The sequence below is a fragment of the Bos indicus genome, chromosome 28, assembly GCF_029378745.1.
Source record: "Bos indicus isolate NIAB-ARS_2022 breed Sahiwal x Tharparkar chromosome 28, NIAB-ARS_B.indTharparkar_mat_pri_1.0, whole genome shotgun sequence".
Taxonomy (NCBI): domain Eukaryota; kingdom Metazoa; phylum Chordata; class Mammalia; order Artiodactyla; family Bovidae; genus Bos; species Bos indicus.
This window is the reverse complement of record NC_091787.1, coordinates 19,775,881-19,794,616: the sequence shown is the minus strand read 5'-3', so window position 1 is coordinate 19,794,616 and position 18,736 is coordinate 19,775,881. Positions and strand designations below refer to the sequence as shown.

Genomic DNA, 18,736 nt, shown 5'->3' with positions numbered 1-18,736 from the left:
CTCCCTGACAAGCAGGGGATGAGAGCTGTTATAGAGGGGGGTGGTAGTGGGGTGGTGGTGGTGGTGGTGGGTGGGTGGGGAGAGCTACATGCAGAAACAGCACAGTCTTCTCTAACAGTCATCTTCAGATTGGTCATCGTTGGTCTGACCAGCATCATCTTGGTTGTTTTAGGCAGTTAATCTTCAGTTCCAGGGTCCATTTGTTCGCATTTCTTTGTGGCCAGTTCTTGGAACTGTGGCAGCTCATGTCCTGGGTACAGTCTAGTCATCATGTAGTTAACGTATCTCACCTGGGGTTTCAGTGTCTCTAAGACAGCTCACAGGATATGGCTCAGAATATTATCTATAGCCCTTGAGAAAGAACTAAATGTCCTTGGCCATGCTTAGTGACTACATTCTTACTATTTAGTCTCCTTTGACTGTTTTCCTTTGTTTCCACATTTCTCACTTCTCTGATTAAACTTATTCTTTGACTAAAGTTGCCCACAGACAAAAGGCAGGCAGAGGATGTGGTGGGGGTGCAAGGACCATAGGCTCCTGCTCCGGTTCACTACTGGTTTCATTTCTCGGAGAACTCTGATCAATAGATACCAACTGTTGACTCCTGGCACCACCAGGATCTGTTACAGCACTCAAATTTAAAGTAACAAGTAAGTCTAACATTTTTGAGGAAGAAAAAAATCCCCACATTTATTCCAAACTCTTTCATAATACATTGAGATAGCACTGTCAAATGCATTATAAATCAGTCAGATACTCTAACCTGACTTCATTGACTCTTCTCACTCACCTTTTCTAAATTTCAGCATTAAACAATGCTTAGAAGAGGAAAAACTTCTCTTTCAAGGCTGATGTGCAAAACTATCTGTTCCTGCTCTTTACCTTCCTTCTCTCTTCACAAACTTCTCTGTAATTCTCAAAGATACAGTTGAAAAGATAAGACACTGTGACAGTTCTATGGAACTCAAGGTTAAAAGTCACCTTGAAAAATCTGCAAGGCTACATACAAAAAATGTAGTAAAGTTTCAAGAAATGCTGCCTTAAATAAAAGTTATGCCTTGAGTATTCCAGGTGAGAGATGATGATGACTTAAACTAGGGAAAATTAAGGGGAGGTGAGTTTAATGGTCACATTCAATATATACTTTGGAGACAGTCAAAATAACTTACTAATGTATCAGATGTAAGAGGTAAGGGAAAGAAGAGAACCAAGAATTTAAAAAACAAAAACTAAACACCAAAACCTGCTTTGAGAGAAACCAAAGTACTCAATAGTCTAAGATAAATTAAAGCATAAATAATACTCAATCCAAACATTTGGTAACAGTGAATTTGTTATTTTTAAAGCAAGAATTATTGTCCTTAAATTAACTGTTATGCTATCCTACTTGGATAGAGGCATTGTGCAGAAACACAACAGAGCTACCATTCACAACAGACACTCAAGGAATATTTATGAATGAAAAAAACTATGCTAATTTGATTTGCATATAGTGCCAAAATACCATATATATATTTTTTTATTCTTTCCCCTTGTCCTTAACTGGGATTGCCAGGTAAAGTAAGAGTAAATAGGATACTTTTCCTGTTTTTTTGGACACAGTATCTATCCTACACTTATGGACCGTTATCAATCTTGTGCTTTAAAATTTCAATTCAAAGCATCATCTTATAAAAAGCAATTTAAAAAACACTACCAAAAACAGACCATAAGGAGAGTGTTTCAAGGATAAAATATTGATGGGTAGTTAAAAGGGCAGAATGTTTTTCAGAGAACAATGAATCAGTCTGACATGATTTTTGTTCCATGAATCTCTTTTTCAAGAACAGTGAACTACTAAAAAGGAGAATAAAACACTGACAAAAATGCTGCAATTTATATAGTCATTGTGTTCTTTGAATTTTTATTTAAATTTCTGACTTCTTTGGATCATCACAAGATATATATTCTAATAAAAACGAAAATATAACTCCATTTGGAAATACTTGAACACATCATATATCATAATGAAGTAACACAAAGAAACTTTCTTAAACACAGGCTTTCTCTCTAAAGCTTAAATGTGAGGCAGACAGACATCTGATTTTAAAACAGATGGAACCCTAGAACATGTCCAGGATACATAAAATTGAATTTTGTGTTATATTTTGTGTCTGAGACAGCTAACAATATAAATCGATGACTAGGGTTTCTGTACGAGTTGTTTTTTCCCATCTTCTTTTTCTAACATCCAAATTTTAGTTATTTCTTTTGTAATTCTATGGATGAACATTCTAGAATGTATGATTTTTTTCAGTTAGACACACATATATAGTTTTATTTTCTACTGTAAGTGATTACAAGATATTGAATACAGCTCCCTGTACCATACAGTAAGTTCTTCTGCTTCTCTATTTTATGCACAGTAGTTTGTATCTGTTAATCCCATATTCCTAATTTGCATCCCACCTTTCCCCTTTGGGAACCATAAATTTGTTTTCTAGGTCTGTGAGTCTGCTTCTGTTTTGAATATAGACTCACTTGTATTACTTTTTGGATTCTGCCTATGAGTGATATCATACAATATTCAGCTTTCCCTGACCTAGTATGATATTCTCTAGATCCATCCATATTGTTGCAAATGGCAATATTTCAAAGAATGTATATGATTTGCATAATTTGCTCTATGATTTGTAATCTTAAGTGTGTGCATATATTGTCTTATTTAATCAAGACACACTCAGTAATAAATAATATCATTTCATGCAACCTAACATATACACTTGACAGACACAGAAAAAAAATACAAGTTATCACTATCACTAGTAAAATGAGTTTATTTTATATTAAAGTTTTCAAAAAACACATTTGTAAAATTATCCTCATACTGGGCCTTATAGATAGCTTTTACAAAGAGATTAAAACTTGCAAAACTGCTTTCTCTTAACTATTGAAGTACATAGATTTAAAAGGTGTTATAAAAGAAAATGTTAATTCATGGTCAATGTTTAAAGGGTTAATATACATTAAATCTGTAGGAAACTACCAAAATAATCTTAAAAACATTAAGAGAGTAAAAGTTGTACTTTCCTTTCAGAAAGCTTTATTCTTAAGTGATGTTTACTAAGAAACACACACTAGATACCACAATAACCTTTTCAAAATTTACCAAATTGCTTTGTAAATGAATCAACTTACACAGAAGAAAACATAGGAAATTGCTTTTCAGTACATATTAACTTATTTTCCTGATAAAAGAAAATCAAAATAAAAATTTAGCCCATTCCAATTAAAAATACAAATTACTAATATTTAAGATAGTGTTGTATTATTTTTAATAACACAAAAGTTCAAGCATTCCAGAGTACAAACTGTGTTATTCCAAAAAAAAAGAGAAAAACTCTTTATCTAACCAATGTTTACAGAAATTTGGAATATTTACATACCTTATAACACTGTAGAAATCTTTGGTGGTGACATATGGATTAAGTTCCCTGAAAACACTTTAATAATTTTATTCCATCAATCTGTATAGTCAAGTATTTAAAACTGGTAATGCTGGCAACATCATTTTCTATCCAAATCCACATACATATAGTGAAGTGTGTGGAGGGAATCTTATGCAGGGATTATGTGGGTTTATATAATTACTTAGCAATAAGGCTTATTTCTGGCTCATTTTTACACCAGAAAAAAAAAATATAGTAAACTAAAGAACAGATCAATTCTTCCTTCTAAACAAACCCTGGAAATAGTTAATATTCATGAACAAGTTGAATGACAATAAACTGAGACACCAGGTACAGTTTCTGGATAAACTTTTATAGCTACCAAAATAGTGCCCTAAAGGCTTGTGCAGCATCTAATGCCCATTTACCAAATGGTGGTGGTGGGGTGCAAGGCACTGTGGTCTAGGGATAAACACACCTCTTTTATAAGCATTAGATTTAAAAGCAGAGAAACAAAAAAATGACCTGTTCCACCTTAAAAGAAAAAAAAAGTACAAGTTTATTATACAAAATTCAAATGAAAGCATGCTAAAACACACAGAAGAGAAAAGAAGCAAAATATAAGAAATGAAAGGACAGAAAGGAAATGACAGAACAGCGAAACGACATTGACTGTATGTAAGGTTATAACAAACGTATGAGAGGAAGCCTTGAGATATGATTAAATAGAAGGATTTGCATCATCTCTTTGAAACTAGTGTTGCTCTTGGTTAAACGTTTTGACTCTAGAAGTGTAGAGGGATAAATAATTCCTCCAATTTAGGACAGTATTTGTGAGTTTACGATAATTAAAGCATAGGTGTAATACTGCAAAGTGAAAGTGAAAGTGAAGTCGCTTAGTTGTGTCTGACGCCGTGGACTGTATCCCACCAGGCTCCTCCGTCCATGGGATTTTCCAGGCAAGAGTACTGGAGTGGGTTGCCATTCCCTTCTCCAGGGGATCTTCCCAACCCAGGGATCGAACCCGGGTCTCCTGCACTGCAGACAGATTGAAATTAGACTTAAATAAAATAAAGTGGTGCAAATCGGCCCCCAAAAGTAATGTTTTTGATACAAAGTCACTTACATGACCTTGTTAGGCAATTTGAGATGACACTGCCCTAGTGTAGGAAAGGTAAGCAAGGCACACGTAGCATTTATATTGGGAAGTCAAGTGTTCTAGGCAATCTACGTTAAACTCTCTTCCAGAGTTTATAACCAGAATTCATAGGAATTTTGAATTAGTCAAGGTTAAAATAGATGAAGATACTCAGAATTAAACTTTGGGGGAAAATAAATTTAATGAAGTTTTACATGGTATTACTTATTGAGAATGTGAGATAATCTGGAAGACATTTTAAGACTTGCATGAAGAGAAATGTATGAATTATGGTAAGGTACTCCTGAGTAAACATTCTGTTCTTTACCAACACTCAGAGTGGGTCCTGAATATACACTCCCAGCTGGCTTCATTTCTTGAAAGGCAGAAAGGTCAAAGATCTCACAAATCTCTCTCATTGTTTGTTTTTTTTTTTTCTTTTGGGTACACAGAATAATCAACTAAATTATATGAAAGAGTATAATCACACAGATTTGTATAATGATACAATTTTGATTACTGGTTACTAAAACCATCATCAGAAATATACTGACTTGGGGTTCATAATGCATAGTTATCTATGCCTAAAAAGCTTCAAAGTTTGGTAACTCAAAATCTCTTGGATTAAAAACATGATATTTTTCTAAAATCTATTCTAATAACTTCTAATATGTAAGATTAACAACATTTGTATTTTGCATTGGCATGGATCTTCAGGAAATTATCTCAGCCAGAAGTGAAATGATTCAAATGGGTAAAGTCAATGCCAGATTTAATAAATCAGCAGCCCGTGTCAGTGCCAAGCTTGTTAATAGATTGGCTGTTGGTTAATTTCATGAATTAGAAGATATCTACGTGCTATACTGGTCTCTGATTCCATTTCGCAAAAGCTACCATTTTTAAAAGCTGAAAATGAAACCACTGTTAACAAAAACATGCTAAGTTCAGCTACAATGTAGAACTAAATATGGGAAGCTGGTAAATTTTAAAGAACTTATCTGTATGAAAGATATGTAGAAATAGTTGAAAATGAACAATGAGCTCTATTTTTTATTATTAAAATTAAATGAATATAACTAATGAAACCCATAGGAAAAGAGATGATATAATTCAAGGCATAAATTTGACAAGTCAGAATATGACAAATAACAGTCAAGACAGTCAAGACAGTGTTAATAAAGACAAGACAGTCAAGACAGTGTTAATAAAACTTAAATGTATAGTTGTAAAATAAGTAAACAATTTTCAAGTGTGCAAAACTAGTCAGGAATGAAAGTGCTGTGTAGATACCTGGTTTTCAAATAGTTGTCTTGAAAACTTTCAGTTGATGGTGGGAAAAGTAGAAGTATTAACAAAGTAAAAATTTGAGGAGTATATAAAACATATTTTATCTTATATTATACCCTCGTTCTGTCACTGCTGGATCAGAGGCCTATTAAATACTATCCTCATGTGATAGTTACAACAGAAATGGAGGTAAACACAAGACAAGATCACAAAGGCTGATGCTGCTTGAACCATCTTTCAAGTACACTGTGAATCTGGGTTTCACCTTGTATCCCAGGCACTTAGTGTTTTGAAGAATCTGACAACAGATAACACAATTTTCTTTATTTCTGATATATCTATCTATCTACTTTTGCATAACTACCTTTAGTAGTCAAGATTTGGAAGTAGTTGTTAAAGAAAAACTATTTAAATTGACGAAAGTAAACCCTATCACCACCACAATTTAAAGCATGGTTTTAATGGATAAATCCTGAATATATGATGTTAGAAAAACAAGTTGATGTATTAGCATAATTTGACTTGGGATACTTGATATGTACATGGCTAAAAATACACTTGTGGTCTCTTCTTTACTTTGTATTTTAGTGACCCATACCGCACCTGAAAAGAGAAATGTGTTATCATTATGAGTCAGATTTTGAAATTAGATAGGACTTCATAATCATCATAGTAATAATTTTTAAACTTTTCTGACGTAAAGAATCAACTGTCCTCTAAGCGTGCACTCAAAAGACAGCACTATCTATATATTCCAAAATGTAATTGGTATTGTGTTAAATATGTGCACAGATTATTAACACTAGTGATAAATAAAAACATAAACTGTTATTATTTATACTTTATTTGGTACATGTCCATGAACGCTGCCCACAGTGATCTGAGGCCTTCATTGAAATCCTCCACTGCTTTCTGGGCACAAAGACAATATATTATTATGAATAAACTTTTACCGTTTAAACGCTATATAGATTTGGTTTAAAACAAAACTATGTACTTGATAGTGTTAGCTGCGTTCTTTATATATATGTGAGGGCTGGTACTGGGTACTCCCATCAATTGTCTGATTTTGTTTCGTGAGAATACTGTTTTCCACTTATAGCGGAAGACTAGGAATTTATTATCATTTTCTAAATTGCCAGAGATCTTAATCCATCTGACCGGAATAAACAATTTTAAATATAACCCATGCTGTATCATCCCAATCCTTCATTTAGGGATCATTAATATCCTAAATGAGCACGCAGCAGGGAAATCTCTTAATGCCAATCATTAGGAAAACAGCTCTGCGCTCCACTCACCTCTTTTCGGCCTTTCACGGTTTTCACAGATTTCATGCTTTGTGATCTTCGCAGCCCTTTGTGTGTTAGCATCTCGTCATCTGAATATGGCCCCTCTGCTTCTTCGTCTGTTTTCTCATCCCCGTCTCTCAGTGGAATTCCGTAACCTAGATGAGTTGTGAAAATCAGCATGTTTTGGTAAAAGGATACCAGTCAGCACCGCCTCTTCACCCCGTCTGTCCGCAGTTCCCTGCAGTCTGCGTTTGTCGGCTTACTCCTTCCTTTTTTTCATCTGGAATGAGTTCCCTGCCCTTTGCTGTTGATCTTCACCCCTTGCACTAGTCTAGATGAGGCTCATTTCTTCCAGGAAGTTCCCCCTGGCAATTCCTATTTTTACTATGCATTTTTCAGAATAATTAAAAATATTTTTGAGTAGGTTAACAGTTATCTTGCTCAAAAATCAAAGAATATAAATAGATACATAGTGAAAAGTCTCTTCCTGCCCTTTCTCCTTCTTGTGAATTCTAAACTACCTAAGCAATAATGTGTTTTGGTCTGTCATTTGTACCTTTGACTTTAATTAGGAACTTAGGGTCCTTTTGTCAAGTCCAGACATGGTAGAGTGCACTTAAGGAGTCATATAAGACCCAAAGGGAATAGAACTTTGGGCAAGATAAACTCACTGGGGGCAGGTGATAGAGAAGTTAAACCAACACTGTTGCAGCTGCTAAGATAAAATCCAGCCAGTCAGGCTACAGTAATTAGAAACACCACAGGCTATGATGACTGATGTTAGTTCAAAGAAAACAGCCAGCACCAGGAAGGTCAGTGAGAGATCATGTGGGTGTGCTAACAGGATGCTGTGTGTAGCGACGAGGACTTAACTTTGACCAGCAGGCAAATAACCAGGCAGCCAAGCTGGTTGTTGTCAGGAACTCTGAGAGCACCCTGAGAATGCGATGCAGGGACAAGAATACTCCCTCCCATGCCTGAAGCAGTGGTTCTCAAAGCTTATTAGAATTTCAATAAATTTATGCTAAAGCACAAACTTACCAGCACATATTAGAGTCACCTGGAGAACCCACTGATACACACATTGCTGGGCCTGGGGTTGGGCTGAGAAATTACATTTCTAACAAATTCCTGGGTGATGCTGACGGTACTAGTTCGGGGCCTACGCTTTGAGAACCACTGCTTGGATGGGGCAAGCGAGGGGCCTAAATCTAAGGCAACTGGGGAATAGTAAGTAGATTATAAAGACTGGGGTGAGGAAATTCCTTAGTGGTTCAATGGTTAGGATTCTGGGCTTTCACTGCCAAGGGCCCGGGTTCCACCCCTGGTCAGAGAACTAAGATCCCATAAGCCACAGGATGAGGTCAAAAAACAAGAAAAAAAGGACAGGAGTGAGTTTACAAGGCCCCATTATGTTTCAAATTCTACTTTAATAAAGGTAAGGAGCATAGCTACCTTCTTTGGGTGGTATCAGGCTCAGGAGGGGGCCAAGATGGACTTCTTGTGTGTGAAGCAAAGCACACTGAATGAATTGTTTATTCATCTGCTCTCACAGTACATGAGTAACTTGAGCATCACTGAGCAGACTATGAAGAGTTGTGATTAAGCTTCCGGGTCTCATAATAAGATAAACATCTTTAATTATATATTAAGAGCAGACCACCAGGCTCCTCTGTCCCTGGGATTCTCTAGGCAAGAACACTGGAGTGGGTTGCCATTTCCTTCTCCATAATTATATATTAAGGAAGTCCAATTTTATGGTGCCAGACTTCTAGTCTAGAAATCAGGAGGGATTTGAAAGCAGAATCAGTCATTACATAGGCCAAGATCCTTTGCTTTCCTGCAGCAGTTGCAGGAAGTGTGTGCTAGGCAGAAGTGATAGCACATGCAAAGGCCCGGGGTCATGGGGAGGCATAACTTTGTGCAAGAGCTGTGAGGAGGCCAGTGTGGCCAGGAGAGGAAGTAGGGTCAGCAGTCCTGGGAAAACCCCCCTGGTACAGTATTAAGTGGAAAAAATGTAAATGTAGAAACAAAGGAAGGAAAAACAAAAATGAAACCATAATATCTGTTGAAAGTGAGCTTTTAAGCGATTTTAAATTTCTTCATTTTTCTTTCTTAAAAAAATTGCCAAATTTTTATTTTAAAAATTTTATTACTTCAATATAAACCAGAAAAAAATTGTTTTAGATTGCCATTTCTAGATTCTTCTCTATTGCTGTTGCTTATATAATATTCCCAATCCCAATATAATAAAACTAAGGTAAAACACAGATGAAGGAATCAAGGAAAGAATCAGTAAACGACTGCGAACAAAAAGTTCTCTAAGGTAAAAGATGAGGCAAACATGGCCCTTGCGATTTTAATTACCTCTCATTTTATATAATTAGGAATTGGAATTTCACTCAAAATGATAATTTTATATATATTATATATATATACACACACACACACACACACACACATCTTATTGTTTCCTAATTTCAACTAAAAATATCTTAGTTTTCTAATTATTGTTTCAGGAAAAGTGATAGATTGATTCATTATTGCACAAGTTTTAAAACTAATTTTTAAATTTAGATTTGTTTGTTTTTGGCTGCGCTGGGTCTTCGCTGCTTTCTCTGACTGCAGCAGAGCGGGGGCTCCTCTCTAGCTGTGGTGCACGGGCTTCTCACTGCAGCGGCTTCTCTTGCTGTGGCACATGAGCTTGGTTGACCCATGGCTTGTGGAATCTTCCCACAGCAAGGGTCAAACCCATGTCCCCTGCACTGGCAGGCAGATTCTTAGCTAACAGACCCCCAGGGACGTCCCCACAAGTATTTTTAAAATACTACTATGTGTGAGGCAGTATACTAAGTTATGGGGGATACAATGTTAAAAAGACATAACTGTCCTTTTCTATCCTGAGAAATACACAGTCCAGTAGAGGAGACAGAGTCGACTGTAATGAATGCTATAAATAGAAGACAAGGACAAGGTGCTACGGGAGCACACAGCAGAGGGAAGTGGGTTGTGAGAGAAGACTTCTCGTAGGAGGTGGTGGCCAAGCTGCATTCTGAAAGGCTCGTGATTCTATACACCCAGCACAGGAAGCAGTGGGATGCCAAGGCTGGGGAGCTAATACACCACATGCTGCTGAGTTAGGACTTCATCAGAGAACAAAGGGGAGAGGGCATTGAAGCATTTTAAGCAGGAGGGTGACATGATTAGGTTTTGGTTCTTTTTAAGAGTCTTCTTGCACTTTAGAGAATGAATCATAAGTGGATACTGGAAACAGGGTGGTTACTGCAGTACAACAAGTCAGAAATGATGGAGTCCAAGGATTGAGCAGGAAGTAGCCAAGCTTGGGATTTGTTAGGAGGTGAAGTTGACCAACTTAATTTAGCAAGTTATTAAGACTAAACTGCATCAAAAAAAAAAGGAGTCAAATCAAATATCTTCACTAAAACATGCATTTTCTATTCTACTTAAAAGCCTGAAAATAAGCATTATGAAAATTCTGATGTGCATGGTGGAAATAGTATTAATCAGAGTTGTCCAAGAATTTTAAAGTCTTTGGGAGAGGAGAAGACCCGAGATTATGAGAAAAGCCCAAATCTAGATGCCCTATCTGAACAGGAACCCAGCGAGCTGGCTGAGCAGGTCTGCCAAGCCCAGGCAAGGTGAAGCTGGTGGGTGCCGCTGGTAAACAAAGGTGATGCTAGGGTCAGCCGTTTTCCATCATCAATCTAGACTGGACAAGGTCCTCAGAATGGTGCTGTCTATGCACATTCCTGAGGGGCAGTGACTAAGAACCTAAGAACGAGAAGTCTGTGTTGTCAGGGGCCCTGAGGCCTGAGGCTGCAGCTGTTTGGCCAGCTTCAACCCAGTGCTCTGTTGCCATTTTAGGAAACGAGCAAATGCTTATGCAGACTGACCAGGTTTTATTCATAGCTTGAACATCTTAGAATTGGTATATTTTAAGTCTCTCCTCCCTCCCACCCCTTTATAATAATAATAGCCAATACTGATCCAGCACTTAGCAAAGACCAGGCATGTTTGAAGCAGTTTCCACGTATTAATGTGAGTGCAGAAGCATGGAAGGTCTGACTTGGGAGAAGAAAGCCTTAGCTATCGTGTTGGAAGAAGCCCTGGATCCATGAGAGGAGAAATGAGTGAGCACCTTGCTACCTATTACTGTAGGAACTTGAGTGAGTCTTGCCTCTCTGGGCCTGTTTTTGTATCCGGTAAGGTGTTGAAGCAGGTGGGAGATGAACAGGTTACTATTAATACATGAATGCCAACCCTGAGCCAGTAGAGCTGTCTGGGTGCTATGCTGAGTGCGATTCTGAGCCAGCATGGGAAGTGCTGCAATCCATTAGCAACATCTGCCATGGGCACGAAGGGATGTCATCTACTGGCCTTCTTTGACTAAAGCACTTCTAAGGTCCCCTCCTGCTAAATTGTTTGAAGTTCTTGTTCCAGCCCAAGTGTCTCACTAAGTGCAGTCTCTTTATAAAGTAAAAAGACAGAGGATTAGATGAAAAACCTTGGATACTTCATTTCTGTCATTGAGTACCTGGTATTTGACAAGTAATTTAATCTCCTTAGGTCTCAGTTTATTCATCTACAAAATAAGGATAAAAATATTTAACCCGCATAGTCATCTTCAGGGTTAAATAAATATGTAAAGCATTGAAAACAAGACAAAACTCCCTTTATGTGCTTGTATATTGAAAATGAATACTGAAGCACTTTTAACTAATATGAGAGCAGCAGCTTCTTTGCAGAAAAAATATTTCCACTTATGAGAACGTGGTGTTCTTTCTAAGGAAGTGAACATCATGTTCAAGGTGTCTATTTTCTTACAAAAAAGCATTTGGAGGTAGCTCTTTTTCCCATAGTGACAACATGTGAACCAGAATAACTTCATCAAAGCAAGACTTCTCTTGATCAGCCAACCTCAAACTGCTCAGAGCAAGCCATTTAGCTTTTAAGAGGGAACTACTTTTTCAAATAGTTGAATTTGCTTGTGTTCTGAGATAAATGTATTGATTACATGAACTAGTAAACAGACTTATGTAAATATAATTGTAAATGTAATTCCCACACTGAAAAACTTACCAACTTGCTTTCTTTCTTGGGGAATTTTAGAAGTAAATAAAATAGAAAAAAATTCAAGATATAAGAAAATGAATACCTTAATTAAAGGAGATGAAGAGTTGTTTTATTTCTGATTTTAAGAATAATGGGTTAATTAAAAAAAAGTCACTAGAAGCCCACAACTCAGAGCTAAATGCTTTAACATTTTCATAATACCTTTTCAGACTGTCTTCTACATACATAAATCTTAAAAATAAATTTACATATATTAATCCATTTCATCCATCTGTCTATTGTGCCTCTATGGTACAGGATCATAACAAACACACTATTTCATTATTGTTGTTTTTCCCTCTCAATCTGGATATGTTTTCATGTCAGTAAGTATCAATATAAACTGACATTATAATTTTTCACTGCTAATAGCCGCCCTTTTGCTTAACCATTCTCTTAGGAGTTTGGTTTGTTCCAATATTTTGTTACTATAAACATCAATAAAATGAACATTCATATATCTTTGTACCTATGTCTTTGAACACTTGCCTGATTATTTCTTTATGACTATTCCTAGAAGTTTCTTGCTGAGTTAGAGAATACATTTTGAAAACTGTTACTAGACTGTCATCCAAAAAGATTGTTATACATTAAACATTCATAAAAAGTGTATGAGAATGTTTGTTTCCCAACTTTCTGGTTATTTTAATTCACGGTTTAAAATTTAACAGAAGAGCTACTTAGCACCTTGTTATCTTAAAATATTTTAGTCACAGCATTTTAAATTTAATAGATGGATCCCATAAAAATGGTGTCATGGATTTTCAAGTTTATAATCCTGTTTTCATTTAAATAATTGGAATATAGTTCTTAACCAATTTAAAGGTATAATTATGAATCAACTACTGATAAACGACTCAAATTACTGGTCCAAATCAGCAAAATATATATAGCAGATCCCATATTCAAAGTCAGTACACCTAATTTTTTAAATGCCTATTAAGAAAATGCCTTATAATAGGAGCTACTTTTACATTATTAAAGTATTAAGGATGATGATTCAAGGTTCAAAGTTTACTCATTCTTAAAGGCATTAGTACCTTACTCAATGGCCAGTACTTAATTATTACTTCTTAGATAATAGCCACCAATTTTTGTAAGTTATTCTAGGGAGAACTTAGAAGAAATTTCATTATTCTTTCTTTATAAGAAGGAACTATTCTTTTCAAGTTGGTTTTAATTATAAAGAATGATTTTCATGTACTTCAAAACTTCTACTTGGAAAAAAAACAAAAACCAAAAAGATCCAATAGCCCTGTACTTTATGGACCTAATAAGACACTAATAAGAAATGTCCTGAAGATCTTAGTTCTCAGTTGAGCCTTGAACTATAATTTTCTTTCATGTGAAAAAAAAAAAAAAAAAAGACTACAAGAACCATGTCTTTTTGTTTGTGTGCATGTTTCTAAGACCACAATTTATTAAAGTTTTAGAACATATCAACCATGACATGCTTATAATTTATATTAGAACAAGTGGGTTTTTGGTCTATAATTCATAATTTCAAGACATTTTTCCATTGGAGTAATCTTATTTTCAAACTGCTCTTTTGTCACTGCTTAAAACTTTTCATCTTATGGTTCAATATCCTTATTTGTTCACAGCACTTACAATAAAGAGGGTTTAAACTCTTCAGATGTCGCTACACAGTTTGAGTAACCAGAGTGGAGAGCGCAGGTCAGGACTAGTGCTGGTGGTAGATGGCCACATTCACTGTCTAGAAATTCATGGCAGCACATGGGGCTATTGCTACTTTCTTAGTGGGATTCTCTCCAGAGTCAACAAAAGGCAAGCACTAGCCTTATTTAGAGAACAAAAACAAAAGCTTAAAGATAAATTTTAGTTCAGTTCAGTCGCTCAGTCGTGTCTTACTCTTTGTGACCCCATGGACTGCAGCACGCCAGGCTTCCCTGTCCATCACCAACTCCCGGAGCTTACTCAAACTCATGTCCATTGAGTCGGTGATGCCAAACTAAAGATAAATTTAGTTTACCCAAATTCAGACAGCTGGTACCCATCTTGACTCTGCTGCTAAGTCACTTCAGTCGTGTCTGACTCTGTGTGACCCCATAGACGGCAGCCCACCAGGCTTCCCCGTCCCTGGGATTCTCCAGGCAAGAACACTGGAGTGGGTTGCCATTTCCTTCTCCAATCATCTTGACTCAAGATCCCAATTATGACAGAACAATATGAAAACAAAACAAGCACACCTGCTGCTTCACCGGAGCCTGGTTTACTTTTCTTTTTTGTTTCTGGGAGAGGTTGGTACGATCTTTGTCCCACAGGCTCATCACCTTGAATGGCTGTTAGGTCATGCATACTGAAACTTCGCAAACGTTCAGTTATTGCTCCTTGGCTCTGTTTAACAGAGAAGTGATAGATCCAAGAAAAAAGGTGCATTTAAAATACTTAATATGTTTGCATTTAACATTTGATCATGAAGCTGATTCATTTCATAATGAAACCTTCAGAGAAGTTGAAAGACTTCTACAGTGGATACCCATATATCATTTATATTTTGCTGGATCTTGTTCATCACTAATTTACCATCTATCCAACCATCAATCACTTTTTAATGCATTTCAAAGCAAGTTGTAGACATCAGTACATTTCACTCCCAAACATTTCTGCTTTAACTTGAAAATGTAAAAAAAAAAAAAAGGTATCATGAGCTTATCCTGACTATAAACATCATCCATAATATTGCTCTCTCCTAGAACTAGCACTTTGAGGCTTATATTTATGATTCATAAGAACTTTTTTAAAGTAAAAGAGATGCTGTTTCAAAGCTAAGTCAAGTTAGGAATGGTAATGGCTCTACCTAGAACACCACACAAAAAAATTTAAGAGCCCCAATCTTGAGTATGAAATGATATTCAGTTAATGAATTCACCATCTGGCAAAGCATATCTACTACTACAAAATATGACTTAAAGCTTTAACAATATGGCACTTAACACTAGGCACAAGTGGGTATTTAAAGTTAACTAAAATTGAGAGAAAGAAGAAATTCAGCTCCTTAATTGCACGAGCTACATTTCAATTGCTCACTAGCCACAGGTGGCTAGTGACCGTGAGATAGAGAGTATCTCCATCACTGCAGAATACTCAATGCTTTTCATCATTGCACAGCTTTGAAAGGAACATTTCTGAACTTTTCAGACATAACTACATTTCCTCCCGAAGTATAAAGCTTTGTAAAGAGAAAAAAATAATTTCTAAATTTACCCACTTTGAAAATTTGCATAGCATACAGATGACTCATTTCTTATTTATAGATGGATTAAAAATACTCTTCTAAAGGTTTTCTTACACTTATTATTTCTTCTTCCCACACATATGAATTTATGATTGCCTCTACTTATAATGGTACTGTAGAAACTCATCCATAATGGTTCATCTTTAAATTTCAAAGCCTAAGGCATTACAAACATCCCAATGTTACTGCTAATGTGTATTTTACATTGAAGAAAATTGTCTTGATTCATGAGTCTTGGATTAGCTACTCCTAGTGATATCCTATTATGTCAAACCTGAACACCATTTCCATACCCCACTTAAGCTTCGTAATTTCTACCATAGTCTCTGAATTATGAAAAAGCATAATTAAAGGGTCTAGTGAAAACTGAAAGTGTTAGTCGCTCAGTCGTGTCCGACCCTGCGACCATAGACTGTAGCCTGCCAGGCTCCTCTGTCCATGGAATTCATCAGGCAAGAATACTGGCGTGGGCTGCCATTCCTTTCTCCAGGGGATCTTCCCGACCCAGGGATCGAACCAGGGTCTCCTAATTGCAGATGGATTCTTTACTGTCTGAGCCACCAAAAGGATCTATATTTTCAATAAAAGTAGTTGGATTCCACATATCTTTAAACATTCTTGACAAGGTTTAATTTATTATACTCTCTTTTTATCAGACATCATTTATTTATTAAGTAGAGGATGACAAAAGACTCAGACACATGCTAAAAGGAAGTGACCAGCGCTCGTCTGAAACAGATGCCTTGTTTTTGCAGAACTGTCATTTTCTCTGTTCCAATCTTTGTAGTTCTGTGCCCTCTCAGCAATTCTTGACTTTTTTTGCCATTGCCAAACAGATGGTAATACACATCCATAATATCCTATATTCTTAACCCCCAAACCCTCCCACTCAAGAAAGTATATCTCAGCATGCAAATAAGTCAACGTGCTGTTGAATCAGTCTAGCTTTACATCATCCACAGACTTCAGAATCTTTAATGATTATCATCAACTAATTACTTAGGGTGTATCTCACAAATGAACTCACATTAATGTTAGTTCTGTGGCTGTGCTTTATATATTTTGCCTTCGGGGTAAGATTTTAAGAAGAGAGGGACAAATCTTAGGCTTCTTCCGTTCTCTGAGTTTACCTGGTATGGGGCTGATACTGAATATGTAATAAGTAAACTATTCTTTTTAAGCCTTTTTTTTTTCATTACTCATGACTGCTACAGAGTTCTCTATAGATAGCAGCATGTTTGAACGTAAACACTGGAGTTTATATGGAGAGGTTCAGTACCAAACCACAAGTATGGTCATGGGTATCTACAGGGCTAGATTACACCATTCACTAGGAGGTCGCTTCAGGTTTACATGAAAGGTGAGCAAGGACCGACACCGAGATGTGTGTGATCTGTATACAGTCAGGATTTTAATGCAGTTCTTGAGTAATCAGCCCTCTAGCCCTGGTATTATCAATCCTCAGAAAAAAAAAAAAAAAGGCCAGCAACCATATAGGGAAAAGCAAAAAGAGGCTGTGTACTTTCCTTGAGGACTCACAGCACTTCAACAGCCATTATCACGTTGAAAAATCATTTCTTTTCACTGTATGTTTTCTAATAACCCCAGAATAGAAATAACATGGGGGGGAAACTATTATACAACTGTGAACTTCAAAAATACTACATAAATTATAAGTATCGAATGTGACCACTTTAAAAGGAGAGGTGTCACTATAAAATAACTGCATTTAAAGGCAGAGCTATTCCCTCTAATTTTTATATATTCTGCACAAAAAGTCCATTAATAAGGGAATTATGTTTGCAATAAAATGTTAGGAGAAAATGCCTCCCCTCCACCTCAGAATTCTAAATCATGCAAAATATGGGTGCAAGTGTGCAGTATGGTTATAGTTAGACAGGGATAAATATTAAAAAAATTAAAACAGTATAATGTTTAGGCAGATGAGTGATTTCTATTTTTTTCAAAAATTTCTTTATATTACAAAATTAGTCATAGATGGTATAATGAAGTGTTTTTTTTTAATTGGAGGGTAATTGCTTTACAGTGTGTTGATTTCTGCTGTACAACAATGTGAATCAGCTATAAGTATACATATATCCCTCCATCTTGAACCTCCCTTCTACCACCCCCCCATCCCAGAAGTCATCACAGAGGGTATAATGAAGTTTTAATTGTTAACATAATATACTATATGAATTTCTGACCTATTTCTTCATCATCTTTCCAGTATCGAAATCCCTTACTCCCATCATTAAAAGAAAAACTGTTTCTACATTTTGAGGGCACAAGCAGGAAATTATAGCCACTTATCAAAAACAATACTAAAAGGTATTTATATTTTGTTTAAATTAATAATGCTTGATTTATTTTCTTGCATTTGGTTTATACACTATTAAGCTAAAAAGTATAAGAAAAATGAAGACAGGTTCTAGTCTGTGGAGGAAAATATGTGTGGAAACAGCAGTCTTAGTAAGTTGGAAGGGAGTTACTAACCACAAGGTAATTCTATATCCTGCATTTAGATCCTATTCGCTACAGAACTGTATATACACTGTGTATGTTAAATTTAGTCCTAAAAATCAAAGAGAAAATAACGAAAGGTTATGATGAGAAAACAAAAGTCAAAGTAATTAAAAAGTATTCTGTAGAACATTTTACATCATTAGACGAAGTGTTCCTGTCTTCAGGGAGCTCAGAGGCCTCAGGGTTTGAATTTAGATGAGCCCAGAACATCTATTTAAGAAACTAAGAATGTGGTAAGGTTGGCTGGGTGGGAGGGCTGGGTCCAAGCTCTGGAAAGAATGCTTTAGCCAAGAAGCAGCTTTCCCAGCTGGCCCCACACAGAAGCTCACTGATACCTGAAAATTTGCATGTCTACTCAAGTATCCAGGTCTATGGATGGCATCTGTAAAAACGGACCATGATGTATGACTAATTCTAACCTCTTTATACCCAACCATTCTGCTTTGTTTAAATATTTTGTTTCCTGGTTAAACATTATACTAATATTACTATGTTGTTGTTTAGCCATTCAGTTGTGTCCATGGACTTTTGCAACCCTATGGACGATAGCCTGCTAGGCCCCTCTGTCCATGGGATTTCCCAAGCAAGTATACTAGAGTAGGTTGCCATTTCCTACTCCAGGGGATCTTCCTGACCCAGGGATTGAATCCGCGTCTCCAGTATTGCAGGTGGA

The 18,736-nt window shown here is 36.3% G+C and overlaps 1 protein-coding gene across 1 annotated transcript in view; it reads right to left on the bottom strand.

Annotated features, from left to right (window-relative positions):
- Positions 1 to 2,796: 2,796 nt before the first annotated feature.
- REEP3 (receptor accessory protein 3) overlaps positions 2,797 to 18,736 on the bottom strand; it is a 99,430-nt gene continuing 83,490 nt past the window's right edge. The window contains exons 6-8 of the mRNA XM_019953732.2: positions 14,489 to 14,636; positions 7,155 to 7,300; positions 2,797 to 6,456 (exon numbers count right to left, since the gene is read on the bottom strand). Of these exons, the coding sequence (XP_019809291.2) occupies positions 6,400 to 6,456; positions 7,155 to 7,300; positions 14,489 to 14,636 (351 nt within the window). The 3' untranslated portion in view covers positions 2,797 to 6,399. The remainder of the gene's footprint in view (positions 6,457 to 7,154; positions 7,301 to 14,488; positions 14,637 to 18,736) is intronic.